At 39.9% G+C, this 20,142-nt stretch overlaps 1 protein-coding gene across 1 annotated transcript in view; it reads right to left on the bottom strand.

Annotated features, from left to right (window-relative positions):
* frmd3 (FERM domain containing 3) overlaps nt 1-20,142 on the bottom strand; it is a 168,889-nt gene that overhangs the window by 27,888 nt on the left and 120,859 nt on the right. Inside the window, exons 7-9 of the mRNA XM_072281086.1 lie at nt 17,906-17,993; nt 4,568-4,656; nt 2,519-2,582 (exon numbers count right to left, since the gene is read on the bottom strand). Of these exons, the coding sequence (XP_072137187.1) occupies nt 2,519-2,582; nt 4,568-4,656; nt 17,906-17,993 (241 nt within the window). The remainder of the gene's footprint in view (nt 1-2,518; nt 2,583-4,567; nt 4,657-17,905; nt 17,994-20,142) is intronic.

Here is a 20,142-nt window from a genome sequence, read left to right on the forward strand (position 1 = left end):
CCGAATCAAAGGGGAAATGAATCAGGAGGGAGATTGAAGATTGGCTGAGTGGTGCCACAAGAACAAGCTCTCACAAGACCAATGAGCTGATTACTGACTTCAGGAGGAGGAAACCAGAGGTCCATGAGCCAGTCCTCATTAGGGGATCAGAGGTGGAAAGGGTCAGCAACTTTAAATTCCTCAGTGTTATAATTTCACAGGACCTATCCTGGGTCCAGCATGTAAGTGCCATTATGAAGAAAGCAGTGCAGCACCTCTACTTTCTTATAAGTTTGTGAAGATTCGGCATATCATCAAAAACTTTGACAACTTTCTATAGATGTGCGGTGGAGAGTATATTGACTGGTTACATCATAGCCTGGTATAGAAACACCAATTCCCTTGAATGGAAACTCCCACAAAAAGTAGCAGATATGGCCCAGTCCATCACTGGTAAAGCCCTCCCTACTGCTAGGTACATCTACACAGAGCACTGTCGTAGGAAAGCAGCATCTATCATCAAGAACCCCTACCATCCAGGTCATGCTCCTTTCTCCCTGTTGCCATCAGGAATATTGTACAGGAACCTCAGGTCCCACACCACAAGGTTCAGGAACAGCTATTAACCCTCAACCTTGAAGCAGAGGAGATAACTTTACTCAACCTATCACTGAAACATTCCTACAATCTATGGACTCACTTTCAAGGACTCTTCAACTCATGTTCTTAATATTTACTGTTTTTTAAAATTATTATTATTACTTTTTTCTGGTTTTTGTATTTGCACAGTTTGTTGGCTTTTGTATATTGGTTGTTTGTCCTGTTGGGTATGGTCTTTCATTGATTCTATTGTATTTCCTGTTTTTACAGTGTATGCCCACAAGAATGAATCTCAGGGTTGTATACGCTGAAATATACACATGTTGTTTGATAATAAATTTACTCTAAACTTTGATCAAATTTGAAATCACTGGTTGTTTTTTACCACTCCTTTTCTGGTCGAAACTGAAGCTAATTCTTTTGTGTACTGTTGTTGCTCAGACCAGCAACTGGATCTAAGACCTTTCCACCCAATATGGCTCTCCACCAGAAAACACCATTTTCATGAAATGAAATAATGAAGAAACAACACCATGAGACATGTATTATTTGTTTCCTAACTCACAGTGACTGTAACTTCATGCATCTGATTTGTTATTATGTCATTCATAACATTGAAGTTATTGTATTATTCTGTTTAGATTACAGCAGAATTTTTTCAAAATTAATCAAAAAAACTATTGTGGATCACATAAAACAGAAAATTAAGATCCAATTGAATAACAGGAGATTCTCTTTATTGAACTACCAATCTTCTAGATTCAGAGTTGTATGTAAATTGACGGTTACCATCTTGCCTCAAAGGTTACTTATTTGTAACTTTAAACCCCAGTTTTGCATGGAGAGTACAGGCTGAAGTCACTATGCTTTACCAATTTAACAAGCCTCCATCTTCTTCCCCATCACAACTTAAATATGTTATGTACTGCCCCGGACAGTACCTGACCCAAATCCTCTGGATATGATCCACTACATACTTGTGGGAGAAATATTTATTCCTGATCCCCTTAAGGCCTCAGCTAGTTCAAATTCATAGCACAATGTAGTATTGTACCTAATTAATGATCCCGTTGTCCTGGTTTAATGTAATTCCTTTGAATAATCCAAATGTTTCTTGTCATTAGTTCACTTACATTTTCTTCCTACATTCAAAGCTACTTATTTATGCCACAATGCAGCAAACTAATTTTAAAGCATATTAAAGTTTGAGTACTGTATATCCAAAGAAATATATACCTGCTGTTAGCTGTAGTTGTACTTCAGGTGAAAGATTAAGCTACATTTAACCTAATGAAGGCTGCAGCGGCTGTAGCTCCACTTTTTAGGACTTAATATGTCAACCAGAAAAATAATACATATTTGTAAAATGTTTCAGGATATTTGTGCATCTGGGGTATTACAAGTCATTTACTCTTTCATGCCAGGAACAGCCTGGATGTGAGGCTGATTATAGGACTACTTTTTAGCCAAGTGAAGGTCATTAGGTTTCTGATGTGTTTCATTGAAAAAGGCTGTGTGCAATAATTAAACAGCATCCTGCTTTTCTCATGGCACCGCTGCATCCACAATTCAGTAAGTGCTGATGATTAACCCCACCACATTAACTTCTTGGTTAAAATGACAATTACTGCATACACACAGTGATAGGTTGCTGCCAATTTCTGCCATTTATATTATCCAAAATATGAGGTAAATAGGACAAAACCCCAATGCACCAACCTGGTTGACAGAAACAGGTGGAGATTTAATAATAATTTGTGGAGGAGGAAAGCATGATCTCATATTTGCAGATGTAACCAACAACTCAATATGTTATATTATAAATGGTAAGTGACATGCTAAAGGACTTTACACAGAGGAAGCTGGTCAACTAGTGCTCTATAATGTCTGTTTTTGTCTTTTTCAAATAAAGGTACATGAACAAAAAGTAATGTCTGACTTCTTTCTGAAGGCCATGAACATGGAATGTCTTCCCACTGAACTTCAATTTGCTGACATCAGACCTGGAAAAGGAAAAAAAACAAAATAGGAAGAATTGTACTACTAAACCACAAACTCACTACAAAATTCATTAAAATGCATTATTGATTTGCAGATCATAAATATGAAAGACAAAAATATTGAATGCCCATTATCTAAATTAATAGCAGAAGATGCTGAAAGGACTCAAAAGAGCAGGCTGCAAACATAGAAAGAGAAAGTGAGTTAATCTTTCTGGACAACATCTCTTCATCAAGCTTGTATCAAAAAAAGTAATCGACTGCTTAATTCTATTTTTCTCTAGAGATGCTATCAAGCCTATTTCCAAAAATTTTAGTATTATTTATCAAGAAAACACTAGTCCTGAAGAAGGGTCTTGGCCTGAAAATGTCGACTGTGTATTCATTTCCATAGATGTTGCCTGAGCTGCTGAATTCTTCCAGCATTTTGTATGCGTTGCACTAGACCATATTATGGTTGCCCAGACCACACAATGCATTTGCTTCTCCCTCAATATCCATGGGGATGCAGAGTTCCCAATATCCCAGAGGTCGATCCCGATTCTGGGATCATTCTAAAAGATAGTTTAGATTGTCAAAAACATTTCCCAGAATCAGATTTAGTATCACGAATGCATACCGTGAATTTTGTAGTGTCAGCAATAAAGTGCAAGACATAAAAACTACTAAAAGTTATAAAATAAATATGCAAAGATAAATAATGAGGTTCACAAACTGTTCAGAAATCTGAAGGCTAGTAGATTTTCCTATTTTCCGCTATTTATAAATGTTTCAGAAAATCCATGTCATTTAATAACTGAAAGCTAATATATTGAAACATTTTACCTTATGTACATTGCCATTAATGAGTAAGTTAAAAAGTAATCTATAGGTTCACTGAGGGACAAAGCCATATTTGAATGAATAGGGACAAACCAGATCCACTTGCCATGGCTCATGTACAGCCAAGGGGCCAAATGCAAAGTATTCAGCTCTTCATGTTGGAATGAGCAGGAACTGGCATTTCATTCACTGCTGAGTCAATCAGTGGATAAGGAGCCAAAACGCATCACTATCTGACCTCCAACACTTTCCAGTACAGTATTTCATAATCCACATAAAAGCAGTACAGGCCTTCCCAAGACACTTTCTGCATTTAGTTTGAATACACCTAACTATTATCTTAATTTCATCAGCACTCTTTACATTGTAACAGAACTCTATTGTTGAACAGAAGTTTTGAAATTTGCAATTAATTCAGCATCAACGGCTGTATGGGGAAAGAAATGCAGATTCCCACCAACTTTTTAGTAATGGTTTTCTAACTAACCTAGAACAGCTTATTCCTAACTTTAGGATGATGTTCTAAACGTATTCACCAGAGAAAACAGTTGCTTTCTCAGCTGTATCAAACTCTTTATTCACCTTAAACATCTCAATTGTAACTCCACTTATTTCTCATTTTAAAAGAATGATAATCCTTTCACTTCTCCACTCATTGCCAACTGTATTATTTCCTTTGGCAACCACAACGCTGAGATTCAGCTCATTCTTCATCCAACCCAGACGGTACCATAACCTGATCTGAGAGCCTTTGGTTCGATGGTGTCAGGGTAGTCTAATGATGTATCTAAACTGGGAATGCTCTGCAATCAATGACCCTTATGTCTAATATCAATACAAGGAGATATGAAAAAATATTTGCCAATAAAACCACTTATCATGAAGCGGAAAATAAATCCCAGATCCATTTATGTGGGTATAATGCCAACTGAATTCCTTGTACATATAAAAGTTTTTGGCTTCATGACCTGTTATACCACAATTATGCCACAGATAAAACATTTCTTACAATACAAACCCCAGTAGCACAAGGGGATTTTGGTTCACCTTATTGGCAGTAAAATATAAAACAATGTCATACTCAAGTGAAATATATACAGATATAAATACAGGTATTGCTAATTAATATGTTCTTCAATCCCCAGATAGAAGCTAGTAATGTTTACCATTTTAGGAGGTGGATCCGTTTATTCCCTTGGAACACGACAAAACCTGTGGCAGTGAACCCTATGAAAGCTGTAGCTCCCGAAGAATCCTTAAAAGGTAAAAGACAAATAGTCACAATCTTTCAAAAGATTATATCCTATAAAGGCCTAAAATTTTCCTCAGTAAGTTATTGTACCCACTGTTTCAAATGTAGGGTTAATCTACATACACCACATGTCCGTTCCCCCTCACTGAACCCAGAGAAGATTGATTGGGTGAATTCAATAATACCCAGTAGCATAAACCTCTATACTGATTGCAGGTGAATTCAATAATACCCAGTAGCATAAACCTCTGTAGTTATTCTATTGTCAGAAATAGATTCTTAGCAAATTAACAGTGAAATTTTCACAAACTTTCTCTAAATCTGATTTTTTTCCCTACAAACTTTCTCCAAATTTAATTTTTTCACATACTAATAAGTACAAAATTGTTATCAAACTATTCAACTCCAGGACATTTAGATGTTGAATGAATAGAAAATTTCCTGTATTTTTAGTTGGCTTTTTTGACATGAAATCATGAGTCGTCATGAATCAAAATATAATTAGAAACTAGGCAACATAGTAAAATTCTGATTACCATATTGTCAAACACAGAGAACATAGAATACTGATATAGAATACTCTTCCCTTCATATGACATCAATATCAAATCCTAAGTTTTGATTAATGTGTAGATTCCATTTGCACTGATTGGCAAATGCAGCTTTTAATTTAAGTTCATTCAACTAAATTAAACTTGCAATATTGATATCAGAACTGAGAAGTAATAATAAATATCATGAATGACTGAATTTGATTCAATACTTTCCTTCTTAAAAAAAAACCAAGGGTGATATAATGTAAGTTTTTATACAATAAACTAGGTTGAACAGTTACACAGAGAGATGGTGCACTAGACCATGCAGATTTAGCTGGTGGCTCCATAAAAAAAGGTACTTAAGATTTTCCTACATTTCTTGCTCTACTATTTTGAAAGTAGGTTTAATTTATTTATTTTAGCATGTTAACTAGCCATCTTACCACCACTCCCCTGCTCCCCAGAATCAGCTTTAATATCATTGGCATATGTTGCGAAATTTATTGTTTTGTGGCAGAGTACATTGCACTACATAATAAAAATATAATACAATAAGTATATAAAAAATAAATTACAGAAAAAAGAGGGGGAAAAAAAGTTACTGAGGTAGTATTCATGGGTTCCTTGTTCATTCAGAAAACCAATGGGAGAGGGGAAGAAGCTGTTCCTGAAACATCGAGCGTGTGTTATCAGGCTCATATACCTCCTCCTTGACGGTAGCAATGAGAAGAGGGCATGTTCTGGATGCCACCTTTTTGAGACAAAGCCTTTTGAAGATGTTCTGGATGCTGGAGAGGCTAGTGCCTTTGATACAGCTGGCAGAATTTACAACTTTCTGCAGCTTTTTCTGACCCTGTGCAGTGGCCCCTCCATACCAGACATGTCGCAACAAGTTAGAAAGCTCTCCATGGTACATCTGTAGAAATTTGCAAGTGTCTACAGTGACATACCAAATCTCCTCAAACTCCTAGTGAAATACAGCCATTGTTGTGATTTCTCTGTAAATGTATCAATATGTTGGGCCCAGGATAGATCCTCAGAGATGCTATCATTAAGGAATTTGAAATTGCTCACTCTTTCCACTTCCGATCCCTCGATGGGGACTGGTTTCTTCGACTTCTCCTTCCTGAAGTCCACAACCAATTCCTTACTCGTATAACGTTGAGTGCAATGTTGTGCTGCGAATCCACTCAACCAGCTGATGTATCTTGTTCGTGCAGGCCTCCTCATCGCCATCTGAAATTCTGTTAACAATAGTTGTGCCGGCGGCAAATTTACTGTATAGATGGTGATTGAACTGCGCAGAACCGCACAATTGTGGGTGTAAAGAGAGCAGAGTAGTGAGCTAAGCACACTTCCTTGAAGTGTACCAGTGTCGACTGTCAGTGATGAGGAAATGTTATTCCTGATGCACACTGACTATGGTCTCCCAGTGAGGAAGCCAGTTGCAGAGGAAGGTACAAAGGGACAGGCTTTGGAGCTTGTTGATTAGAAATGATTGTGTTAAATGCTAAGCTGTGGTCAATAAACAGCAGCCTGACATAGGTATTGCTGTTGTCCAGGTGACACAAGGCCAAGCGGAAAGCCAGTGAGATTTCGTCTGCTGCAGACCTACTGTGGTGATCGGCAAATTGGAGCGGCTCCAGGTCCTTGCTTCAGCAGGAGATGATTCTAGCCATGACTAATCCCTCTAACCACTTCATCACCACAGATGTGAGTGCCACTGAGCAATAGTCATAGCTACCAATTAAGCACACCCTACTCTTCTTGGGCACTGGTATGATTGTCATCCTTTTGAAGCAGGTGGAAACCTCTGACTGTAGCAGTGAGACATTGAAGATGTCCTTGAACACTCCTGTTCTGGACACTACAAAGTCTTGGTTGCAGTGGGAGGGGAATGGGCAAGGTTATTCTATTATATAATAGGCAGTGTGGCCTGACATACTTCATGTCAGGTTCAGCTGCTTCACACTAGTCAAAGCACGTCTAATGTAGCCCTTTTCAACCGGTACATTTAATGTCAGAGAAATGTATACAGTATACATCCTGAAATTCTTTTTCAAGTGAATGGGGTCTCAAAACTTCACAAAATGCAAATTAAGTTTATTTAGTATATTTTAATGAATACCATTGTTTTAATTAATTTGCATAATTTTAATGTGGTTTCAAATTATATTTTTTGTTTCTTTATATTGCTTAATTTTGTAAAAGCTCTATATCTGTCTGGAAATGTCTCTGATCACTAGAGACTTTTAGAAACAATAGAAAAGGCAGAAAGTACAAAAATCGTATCTAAAATAGTCCGAAACAGTTTTATGAGTGAGAGGAATTTAGTGTTACTAAACAAAATGTACGTTTGTACAAGGGAAATTACTGAGAATAAAAGCTGATTAAACCCTTGGAGTAGAAGGCTGGCCTGTAATTTTAAAAGAGGGTGCTATGGAGATGATAAATATTTTAACTGTTGCATTTCCCCATATTTTACGATGGTTCACTGTGGATTGTAAAATTTGAAATATGAAAGAAATATTCAAAAAAGGAGAGAGAAAAAACAGGCAAAATTCTTGAACTTGTTATTAGGATTCTTGCATCAGGACACAAAATAATAACAATCTGGTTAAAGAAAAAATTTGACAAACTATTACAAATTACTAAATCTTTAACTAGCCATATAGATAACGATACAGTGCATTTCCTCTTTCAGAAGACACTTAATAATGTGACACATCAGAGATTGTTATGCAAGATTAAAGTATTTTGGATAGGAGATAAGATAGGTTAACAAAACAAATAAATTTAGGAATAAATAGTTCACTTTTGTGTTAGCAAAACTGCTGTAAATAACAATACATAAACTTTAGCTGATTACATTCTGTGTCATACAAACTGAAGGTCTTCTCACTGATACATAAGCAATTCGTAGGTTTGGAAGGGCAAATACTCTGAAGCCAATTTCCCTAGTTCTAAGCTCTGGAACTGGGTTGTTGAGTTTCAAAATTAACAAAATATTTATTTATTTCCAAAAAGAAATGAATTCTACTGTCTTATCATTGTCTGAAGACATTCAAACCTAGGGCAATAAGCTTAATGTCGTGAGGTTCATGTTTCATGAATAAAAAAGTATTCAGGGATTGAGGAGGCAGGAAGGTCACATTTGATCCATGTTTTATAAAGAGATGAACTGATGTGCCTGTCAGCCTATTTTTGAAAATGCAGAGAAGTCATTGGAAATAATTATCAGAATCGGCATGTACTGCATTTGATAAAATGTGAAACCTAAATTTTAAAGAGTAACTTACAGAATGCTGGAAACACTGGCTGGGGATTTCCTCGGAGCTGGTCCCTCTCCGCCGCACTTCTGGAGAAGTTACGGCGGCCTGTTTGCACGAAAACACTGGCTGGGTTTAGGAGTAAAGGGAAAATGAGTTATGGATGGGAGACTTAAATTTGGTTTTAGATTGTAATGTATTTAATGATTCTAGGTGAACAGGTTAGTTACTAATTAAGCATCTTCAGTTACTTTTACTGGAATTTATCTAACATTTAAACATTAGGGTGAATAGATTTAGAGATGTAAATGTATTCTAAAGTCTCATGACAATGGTTTTAGTTATTTAGTTTAGTAATCCTTAGGACTCACTTGAAAGTATTTTGTACAAATGGAACAAGAATAGAAAAAAACAAGTGATATAATGAAAACAAGGTCAAGACAAACAAAATGGAATGAAGTCTAAAATATTCAAAATAGTAAACTGTTCAATGTCTGCTAAGGTGTTCAGAAGGTTTCAAAAGGTTCTGCAAAAATCATATGATAGAGCTCCATCTTTGTCACAAAAATAAAAAGTCACTTGAGTCTCTTTTATGGAGCAGTCATTTATGAAAGTTTTATTTCACCATATACCTACAGATAACATGGAGTTCACGTCCTACAGTGACCTCCAGTTTTTTAGATGTCCACTTACAGGCCTATCCAAAAGCATCAAAGAGGCTTCTGACATTCCCCTTCCCAAGTTTACTTTTCCTATCTTAAAGTGCCCCGGTCCTGCACAGCCCATTCTATCTTTGCCCAAAATCCACAGGCAGAACTGCTCTGGTAGATCCATTGTTCCAGCCTGCTCTTGCCCCACCAGACATATGTCTTCCTACCTTGACACTGGTGCTCTTCTGGTCCAGTCCCTTCCCATTAATATCCATAACTCTTTTGATGGTCTCTGTCTCTTTGAACATTTGCATTTGCTTGATCCCAGCAGAATTATCTCTACCATGACTGTACAAACCCTTTACGTATCCATCCTAAATCTTGATGGTTTGAGGGTTCCTCACATCTCACTTTAAACACAGGAACACAGAAAAACTACAGCACAATACAGGCCCTTCGGCCCACAAAGCTGTGCCAAACATGTACTTATTTTAGAAATTACCTCAGGTTACCCATAGCGCTTCATTTTTCTAAGCTCCATGTACCTGTCCAGGAGTCTCTTAAAAGATCCTATTGTATCCATCTCCACCACAATCACCAGCATCCCATTTCACACACTCACCAATCTGCGTAAAAAACTTACCCCTGACATCCCCTCTGTACCTACTTCCAAGCACCTTAAAACCATGCCCTCTTGTGTTAGCCATTTCAGCCCTGGGAAAAAGTCTCTGACTATCCACACAATCAATGCCTCTCATCATCTTATACACCTCTATCACGTCACCTCTCATCCTCCGTCGCTCCAAGGAGAAGAGGCCAAGATCACTCAACCTATTCTCATAAGGCATGCTTTAGCATAGATCCAACCAGTTCCATTCTACCAGCACATCCATTTGCCTGGCTGGATATGTTCTCCTATTGAATAATCTCTCTTACAGCTCCACTCACTTTCTCCAGGCCATAGGTGCAGTAGCAATGGACACTCGTATGGGACCAGGCCATACCTATAATTTTGTGGAGTATGTGAAATGGTCTATGTTTCAATTCTACCCAGGCCCACTCCTTCAACTGTTTTTCTTGTACATACATGTCTATACTGATGCAGCAACTGAACATGTAGAACTCGACAATTTTATTACTTTAGATATTAGCTTCATCCCTACTCTTGCCTTCACATGATCTATCTCTGACTCTTCTCTACATTCTCTAGATGTCTGTCTCCATCTCAGGAGCGAGGCTAGCTACAAGTATCCATTACATAAGACCATACGGTATAGGAGCAGACTTCGGCCATTTTGACCCATCAAGCCTGCTCCGCCATTTCATCACGGCTGATCCATTTTACCTCTCAGCCCCAATCTCCTGCTTTCTCCCCATATCCCTTCATGCTCTGACTAATCAAGAGTCTACCAACCTCTGCCTCAAATGTACATAAAGACTTAGCCTCCACAGTTGCCTGTGGCAAAGAATTCCACAGATTCACCACGCTATGGCTAAGGAAATTCTTCCTCATCTCAGTTCTAAAAGGATACCCCGCTTTTCTGAGGCTGCGTCCTCAGGTCTTAGACTCTACTACCACAGGAAATATTCTCTCCATATCTACTCTATCAAAACCTTTCACCATTCTTTAGGTTTCAATGAAGTCAGCCCTCATCCTTCTGAATTCTAGTAAATACAGACCCAGAGCCATCACACGCTCTTCACATGACAAGCCATTCAATCCTAGAATCATTTTCGTGAACCTCTTTTGTACCCTCTCCAGTTTCAGCACATCCTTTCTAAGATAAGGGGCCCAAACCTGCTCACAATACACAAGTAAGGCCTCATCAGTGCCTTATAAAGTTTCAGCATTACATCCTTGCTTTTTTAATTCTAGTCATCTTGAAATGAATGCTAATATCACATTTGCCTTCCTTACCACAGACTCAATTTGCAAATTAATCTTTAGAGAGTCCTGCACAAGGACTTGCAAGTTTGTATCTCCTCTCCATTTGGAAAATCAGCCCTTTCATTTCTTCTACCAAAGTGCAAGACTATACACTTCCTGTCACTGTATTCCATCTGCCATTTCTTTGCCCTTTCTCCTACGCTGTCTAAGTCCTTCTGTAGTCTCTCTATTTCTTCAAAACTGCCTGCCCCCACTTATCTTCATATCATCTGCAAACTTTGCAACAAAGCCACCAATTCCATCATCCAAATCACTGACATACAGAATCATTCCCAACACAGACCCCTGTGGAACACCACTAGTCACAGACAGCCAGCCAGAAAGGCTCACTTTATTCCCATTCTTTGCCTCCTGTCAATCAGCCACTGCTTTTAACATGCTAGAATCTTTCCTGTAATACCATGGGCTCATAGTTTGTTAAGTAGCCTCATGTGTGATACCTTGTCAAAGGCCTTCTGAAAATCCAGGTGCACAACATCAACCAATTCTCTTTTGTCTATCTTGCTTGTAATTTCTTTAAAGAATTCCAACAGACTTGTCAGGCAAGCTTTTCCCTTAAGGAAACCATGCTGATTACAGCCTATTTTATCATGTGCCTCCAAGTGCCCTGGCACCTCATCCTTAATAATCGACTTCAATCCTACTAAGTCCCAAAGCTATTATTTTTCTTTCCACCCAGCCTCCTCTAAGGATTCTATTCTTTTCTTCCAATTTCTCTGTCTCCATTTGTATTTGTTTCAAAGATTAAAATTTCTATACATCTGTCTCTGAAACGTGTTCCTTCTCCCTGACCATTGCTTTCCCTCTACCATTGTGAACAAAGCTCCTGTGGGTATCTCATCCATCTCCTGCAACTCTTCTGTCAGCCTGACTCCATTGGTTAAGAATAAGGATATATTTTCTTGGTCCTCACCCTCACCAGCCTCTGCATTCAATAGAATGCTCTCCTCAATTCCTGCCGCCTTCAGAGAATTACAGTTATATTACTGAGTGATTTTTGTGTTATTTTCTCACTTATGGACCAAATCGACTGATGTGTGAAAATGGAAGGCCTGTACTGCTTTCCGTGCTCACAGAGTGGTTTCTTCTACTCTGGAGATTTGGTGACCACTTTGCAGTATACCTGTGTTCAATCCACAGGGACGACTTTTCAAAGTTCAAAGTAAAATTTATTATCAGAGTACATACACGTCACCACACACAACCCTGAGATTCTTTTTCAGCGGGCATACTCAGCAAAAGCTATAGAACAGTAATTATAAACAGAATCACATTTCCTGTTTACTCTCATCCCACTTTCACCCTGAAATATCAGTCTGTGGCCTCCTGTAGCACAACAGCGAAACTCAACTCAAACTCGAGGCACAGCAGCTCATCTTCTGTCAATCAACATTGAATCAACATTGCAATCAACATTGAATTTTACAATTTCAGGTAACCTGTCGTAAATTGTCCATCTGACATTGGCAAGGCAATATCTGTCTCTGAAAGTGGAGGACACAGTGGCCTGACTTGCCAGGTACATTAACCAGCTCTACATTTTGCAGCTTCTACATTTTTCACTAGGTTCCTTTGCCTATGCCCTCACTCCCTAACCACTCCCATTCATGCTGATTTGATAACCTTGTTTACAGTTAATCCCCATGCTTACCATGACTTTACCCCATCAGAGACACCCCCGCCCCAACTGCAGTACCCTCCCTCCAGCCTTGCAAGCTTCTCTTCGCTGCTTCCCAGTTCTGACAAAACTTTAACGCTGTTTCATTTCCCACATACACAGCCTGACCTGCTGAGTATTTCCAGTGTTTTCTACTTTTACTTTGGATTTCCATCATCTGCAGTTTTGTTTTGTTTCCCACTTTCTCCTCTGTTCAACAGTTGCTTATCTAGGAAAGGAAGTGACCAATCTGAATCCATTTTCACTGGATTTATGTTCAAGGTAAGATCAGCATTTACTGCCCATCTCTAACTGCACTTGAGAAGGTGAGTCCACTTACTGAACCACTGCAGTCCTTCTGATGAAAGTACACCCCCTTCCCCTCCCTGTGGAGTACAGATTCCAGAATTTAGACCCAACAATCATGAAGGAACAGCAGTCTTACTTCTTTGTCAACATGCAACATGGAGGGAAACCTGCAAGTATTAGCATCATCGTACACTCACTGCCCTTGCTGTTCCTCGTGGTGGAGACACTGAGCTTGGGATATTCCTCTGGAGCAGCCTAGGTAACTACAGTGCAGGTTGCTACAGTTACACTCTAAACACTGAGCGCCAGTAGTGAAGGAAATTAATACTTAGAGCAGTGGGTGGTAATGAGACTTATGGGTTAATAATGGTAGTCCTCAATGGTGGGAAGTAAGTGTTATTAACAGAGAAAGCTAAGCTGAGGTAAAACATCTATTGCACAACTGAGAAATGCCTACAAAGCAAAATGAAGTTAAGATAAGGTTACTTAAGGCTGACTGCTTTCCCCATGCAGTTCTGCGTAGTGAGAGTAGAAACAAATCAATTGATTCCAAAAATAAGTGATAGTAGAACAAGATGGTATTAAATGCCCAATCAATCAGGTAATATAAAATGGGACATTGTAATAAAAATCTCACATATCTTTACAAGGTTCATCAATGAGCACCTTATTATTAGAAACTGTGTGAGCTGCTTTTCTGCAGTACTCTAAAATGCCAAACTGTTCAATCAAAATTACCCAACAAACTGAGCATTTAAATCAACTTAGAAAGATTTAGGTTCAAATACAAATGAACTAAAGATCATCTGCAGACCATAGGAAACATAATCATTTGTTTATAAATTTCTTCACTACAAAACATATTTGCAGTTCCATTTCAAAGAACATTTCAATGGATTTATGATTCAATTTTATATTGTACTTATCCATCGTTTTCTCATCATTTCTAATAAAGATGTTAACCACATACATCATAGTGGGTGTAAGAGCTCTCATGCATCACAACAAGCCTGCACTCTAATTTATTTGTAATACAGTGTATTCCGGTTAATTGGGCCATTGATTAATCAGGGCAGCTGCTTATTTTGGACAACTCTTAAAGCACAAAAGCTAATCAAGAAAATTGCCAGGATTCCATTCATTTATTTTGGACACTATGACGCTTAATTGGGGCAGGAGACTTGCTGAACAGGTTCTAGCTCGTGTCAGTTGCGTGCACTCCTGTGGCAGTTAGAGGATGCACCGTGCTTAGAGTGAACAGAATTTAGATAGCATAATTTGCATGTGTTTGTGTTCAAAATTGAGTTATCTTTTTTACTGATAGTTGGTGAGAAATAAGTAGAAGGACAATTCAGAACTGTTTTGCTCACTGTGTTTTCAAGCACTGAGGCATGGAGATGCCAGAAATGGCCAGGAGTGAAAACAAACCAATTTCACTACTTCAACAGGTTAGGAACTACGAAGACTTTCAAGGTATTGACAATCATCTTCAATGTTACCTTTTGTCCACGCTGGACATTTAGCTCTTACCTGTCGCTCCAAGTAGCTGTTTGCATATGACGGTGGCCACACCACGGTTCACTGCATCGACAGGCGGGCTAAAACCAGGAGAGGGTTGCTGGGGGTCTCATACCCCAGTAGGATAGGGACATGCCTGTCGCAGCACGCAAAGTCGGCTCCAGCAGACTGCGTGGGTGAGATCCACAGTGAGATCCAACAGCCAGGAAGTTAGTTCTGCAATGTTCCATGGAGAACAAAGTGCATGACGAGGTACAGAAGCAGCCAGGGTCATCCACTGTAACCAGGGAAGACCCCAGTTGTGACGTCTACTCATACCAGTGGACCCGAACATCTGAGGTTGAGAGTGGAACTGCCCCAGTGCAATGACTTTAAAAACTCTCCTGCACAGGTTTCCTGTCATCGTCAACCAGCAGTAGTATTCGAAGTGTTCTAATTTGTTCTGTATTTCATTCAAATGCATAATTTGTTACCCAATTAAACAGTAGATTGTCTTCTTACATCTTTCTAACTATTTCTATGAGATTTTGGATAATTGGGGCAGCTGCTTAATTGGGCCAAAATGTAGACGTTTCTATGTGTCCCAGTTAACCGGAATTCACTGTAATTGTATTTACATGCTATATAAATTAAAGTTTACTCCAGCCTAACCTTTAGCTACTAACTTGGTTCCGCCATGAGAACCAAAGTTAGCCAAGTCCTTTGGAGTGCGAGGAACACCATGAACCATATCGATAATGGAGTCAGTGCATGCAACAATGACATCTACTGAAGTATGCACAGCAAGCATATCGAGACATCAGTTCATCTGGAACACTCTGAATGAGTGTAAAACCAGAATTTAGTGCTCCTTCTCTTAACCTGCACACAACTGAGCATTTACTCAACAACAGGAAGGTCCCTTGCTGGAGCTATTTCACAGGATCAGCAACTACCTTCATGTTAGTTGCGGGTTACTTTCTATTGGCTCCTACTACAAGGATTTTGTAATTTCTGGGCTAAGTTAAAATTCCTACAGCCCACTGGGGCAGCATGGTGATACAACAATTGGTCCTGCTGTCTCATAGCTCCAAGGACCAGGCTCGATCTTGATGTTAGGTGCAATAATCCCGTGACTATGAGGATTTTTACCAAGTGCCCAGCTCCACGGTCCCAAAGATATGCTGGTAGTTTAAGTAGCTTCTATAAATTCCATCTTAGTACAGGTAAGTGATAGTAAAATCAAAGGGTAATTGTTGGGGATGTTGGAGAGAACTTAATGCGATGGAATGGGATGTCAGAGATTGCATTGTTCAGAGCTACTATCGCTCCACTGGGCTGAATAGTTTCCTTCTGTGTGGACAAAACCCATGAAAATTATCGTGAACCTCCTTTGAGGTAAAAATAGCTCCAGGATTGAATGGCTTATCAAGACCATTTGATGGCTCTGGGCCCCTACTCACCAGAATTCAGAAGAATGAGGGGTGACCTAATTGAATCCTATCGAATGCTGAAAAGCCTTGATAGAATGGATGTGGAGAGGACGTTTCCTACGGTGGGAGAGTCTAGGGCCAGAGGACACAACCTCGGAATAGAGGGGCATCCTTTTAGAATGGAGATGAGGAGGAATCAAATCACAAATAAGAGAAAATCTACAGATGCTGAAATCCAAGCAACACACACAAAACTCTGGAGGAACTCAGCAGGCCAGGCAGCATCTGTGGAAAAGAGTACAGTCGACGTTTTGGGCCAAAACCCTTCGGCAGGACTGAAGGAGATGAGGAGGAATTTCTTTAGCCACAGAGTGGTGAATCTGTGGAATGCTTTGCTACAGACAACCGTGGAGGCCAAGTCTTTATGTATATCTAAGGCAGAGTTTGCTGGATTCTTGATTAGTCAGGGCATGAACGGATACAGAGAGGAGGCAGGAGACTGGGGCTGAGAGGGAAATTGGATCAGTCATGATGAAATAGCAAAGCAGACTTAACAGGCCAAATGGCCTAATCCTGCTCCTATATCTTATGGTCTTATGGTCTAAAATGTGGACTACTTCCCATATCTTGGAAGTATAACTTTCCCAATGAAAGCCAACGTCAATGATGGAAGTTTACCACGGTTTTTAATGCAGCCTTTGGTCATCTGGAGAAAAAATGTTTTAAGTATAGTATCTCAAAACTGTTATAAAATTTATTATCTGATTGTAAGCTCTGAGTTACAGGGAACCTACAGCAGCCACTCAAGGAACTGAGATGGTCCTCAACACTAGTTTTGCAAAATCCTCCAACAGACAGGGCAAATCTGAAATGCTGCCTGCTTCAGGTCAAACTACGGGAAGTTAACGAAGTTAACGACACCCTGCAATTCCTACAGCCAATTATACTACCCAATCAACCTTTTACAATAATTTAACTACGCTGTTTTCATCAGACTATGCTTTCACAGCAGCTACATAGAAAAGGAAGAGGTCAAGTAGGTTTTAAGGATCCACAAACCTGTTCCCTTTTCTCAATAAGATCATAGCTAACTTGTTCAGGTGTGATATGAAAAGCATTATAACAATGTACAATATGATCTTGGGCTATGAATTTGTCTTACTAGAAATAAAGTTGTAAAATTAAAATCCCCTTGGATTTGAGAATTTTAGTTATGGGGTTGGAGAATGAATAGATCAGGCTTGTTTCTCCTGGAGCAAAGGAGCCTGAGAGGTGACTAAATAGAAGTAACTAGGGTTACGAGAGAGATAGATATGTTAGGTAGTCAAAATCTCTTCCCATGGTATAGAGTACCAAAAAGAATAGAGACAGGCTCAAGGCGAGAAGAAAAAAAATCTTTCAAGGGGATGGCACAGAGAGTGGTTGATAGGGTGAAACTTGCTGCTAACGGAGGTGGTGGAATCACATATAATTCCACTAGTCCACTAGCAGCAGGTTTAACAGGCATTTAGACAGACACCTATATAGGCAAGACATCGATGCAGTCCTAATACAGGCATATGGGGAAGTGCAGACATGCAAAAATGTTGGCATAGGCAAGGTGAGCTTAAGGCCCTTTTTCTGTGCTGTATGACTACACTGATATAAGCATATAGACCCTCTATTGATTCAAAAATAAAAGGTCTGCCAGTTCACTGTCAAATAATACAGTAGAGGTATACAATAGGGCAGATACATATGAACAGACAATAGAAATTTTATGTACAACACTTCATAATAAGTATAGTTAATCTTTCTCCTCTGATCAGCTCTGTCTTTTTAGCATTTTTTAATTTCAGATTTTCAGCACTTGTCTCTATTCTCTTACTAAAATAAGTATCCGGATTATAGCAGAAGAGTGGTAAACATCTACAATGGTTTATTTGCATACAAACATCAAATCTGTGTAGTTACCTTGCAAGGATGTGGATCAACACCATAGGTTTCTAATGTGTGAGCTTTTTTCAGTAGGTTCATTTCAGCCACAGCTGCACTCTGCCCTCTAAAATCATAATTAAATTGCAGTTTTATTTTAAAATAACAGATTTATAAACTATGTGGAAAAAAATAACAATTACGTAGCACAGAATAATGAATTTAATAACTGATGCAGGAGATGAGAGATGAGATGATAAGGTGAGTTGAGAATGGCAACTGAAATCACAAGGCCAATTTGTTGCCACAGGAGGAACTGTTGCCACATTAAGGAACCGGGCTGTGTACCTTTAGAGCAATACAGAAGCAGTGAGGTCTTACTTCAATAGCACCAAATGTTAAATAGTGTCTTCATTTACCAGAAACAATTATATAAAATATTGGGAGCATGCAGCACACCAGGCAGCACCCATGGTGAAAGGCAGAAGTTAAGGCAAGGCCAAGTAGGTTGCCTGTGTAGAATACAGACATGAAGAATGTGTGTGAGGCCGGTTTTCTGTGCTTGGTGTCAGATGTGGGAAGTCTGGGAGACTCCCAGCCTCCTGGACGGCCACATCTGTGCCAGATGTGTCCAGCTGCAGCTCCTGAGGGACTGCGTTAGGAAACTGGAGATGCAGCTTGATGACTTTTGTCTGGTCAGGGAAAATGAGGAGGTGATAGAGAGGAGCTATAGGCAGGTAGTCACACCAGGGCCTCGGGAGACAGTTAAGTGGGAAACAGTCTGGAAAAGGAAGGGCAAGAGTCAGAGGCTACAGAGCACCCCTGTCATTGTACCCCTTGATAATAAGTACTCCTGTTTGAGCACTGTTGTGGGGAGATGGCCTACCTGGGGGAAGCAACAGTGGCCGCACCTCTGGCACAGAGTCTGGCCCTGTGGCTCAGAAGGGTCGGGAAAGGAAGAGGATGGCAACAGTGATGGGGGACTCTATAGTTAGGGGGTCAGACAGGCGATTCTGTGGATGCAGGAAAGAAGCACGGATGGTAGTTTGCCTCCCAGGTGCCAGGGTCTAGGATGTTTCTGATCGCGTCCACGATATCCTGAAGTGGGAAGGAGAACAGCCAGAGGTTGTGGTACATATTGGTAGGAGGTCCTGAAAGCAGATTACAGGGAGTTAGGAAGGAATTTGAGAAGCAGGACCACAAAGGTAGTCATCTTGGGATTACTGCCTGTGCCACGTGACAGTGAGTATAGGAATAGAGTGAGGTGGAGGATAAATACGTGGCTGAGGTATTGGAGCAGGGGACAGGGATTCAGATTTCTGGATCATTGGGACCTCTTTTGGGGCAGGAGTGACCTGTACAAAAAGGACGGGTTGCACTTGAATCCCAGGGGCATCAATATCCTGGCGGGGAGGTTTGCTAAGGCCACTGGGGAGAGTTTAAACTAGGATAGCTGGGGGGTGGGAACCAAACTGAAGAGACGGAGGAAGGGGCAGTTGGCTCACAAATAGAGAAAGCTTGGAGACAGTGCGAGAGGATGGATAGGCAGAATGGTCTATTTTAATGCCAGAAGCATCATGAACAAAGTGGATGCGCTTAGAGCATGGATCAGTACTTGGAGCTATGATATTGTGGCCATTACAGAGACTTGGATGGCTCAGGAGCAGGAATGGTTACTTTGATTGTGAGGCCTTAGATGTTTCAGAAAGGATAGGGAGGGAGGCAAAAGGGGTGGGGGCGTGGCACTGTTGATCAGAGATAGTGTCACGGTTGCAGAAAAGGAGGAAGACATGGAGGGATTGTCTACGGAATCTCTGTGGGTGGAAATTAGGAACAGGAAGGGGTCAATAAGTCTACTGGGTGTTTTTTATAGACCACTCAATCGTAACAGGGACATCGAGGAGCAGATAGGGAGACGGATTCTGGAAAGCTGTAATAACAACAGGGTTGTCATGGTGGGAGATTTTAATTTCCCAAATATCGATTGGCATGTCCCTAGAGCAAGGGGTTTAGATGGAGGGGAGTTTGTTTGGTGTGTTCAAGAAGGTCTCTTGACACAATATGTAGATAAGCCTACTAGAGGAGAGCCTGTACTTGATCTGGTATTGGAAAATGAACCTGGTCAGGTGTCAGGTCTCTCAGTGGGAGAGCATTTTGGAGATAGTGATCACAATTCTCTCTCCTTTACCAATGGAGAGGGATAGGAACAGACAAGTTAGGAAAGTGTCTAATTGAAGTAAGGGGAAATATGAGGCTATCAGGCAAGAACTTGGAAG

Source organism: Mobula birostris, chromosome 17, assembly GCF_030028105.1.
Source record: "Mobula birostris isolate sMobBir1 chromosome 17, sMobBir1.hap1, whole genome shotgun sequence".
NCBI classification, from domain to species: Eukaryota; Metazoa; Chordata; class Chondrichthyes; order Myliobatiformes; family Myliobatidae; genus Mobula; species Mobula birostris.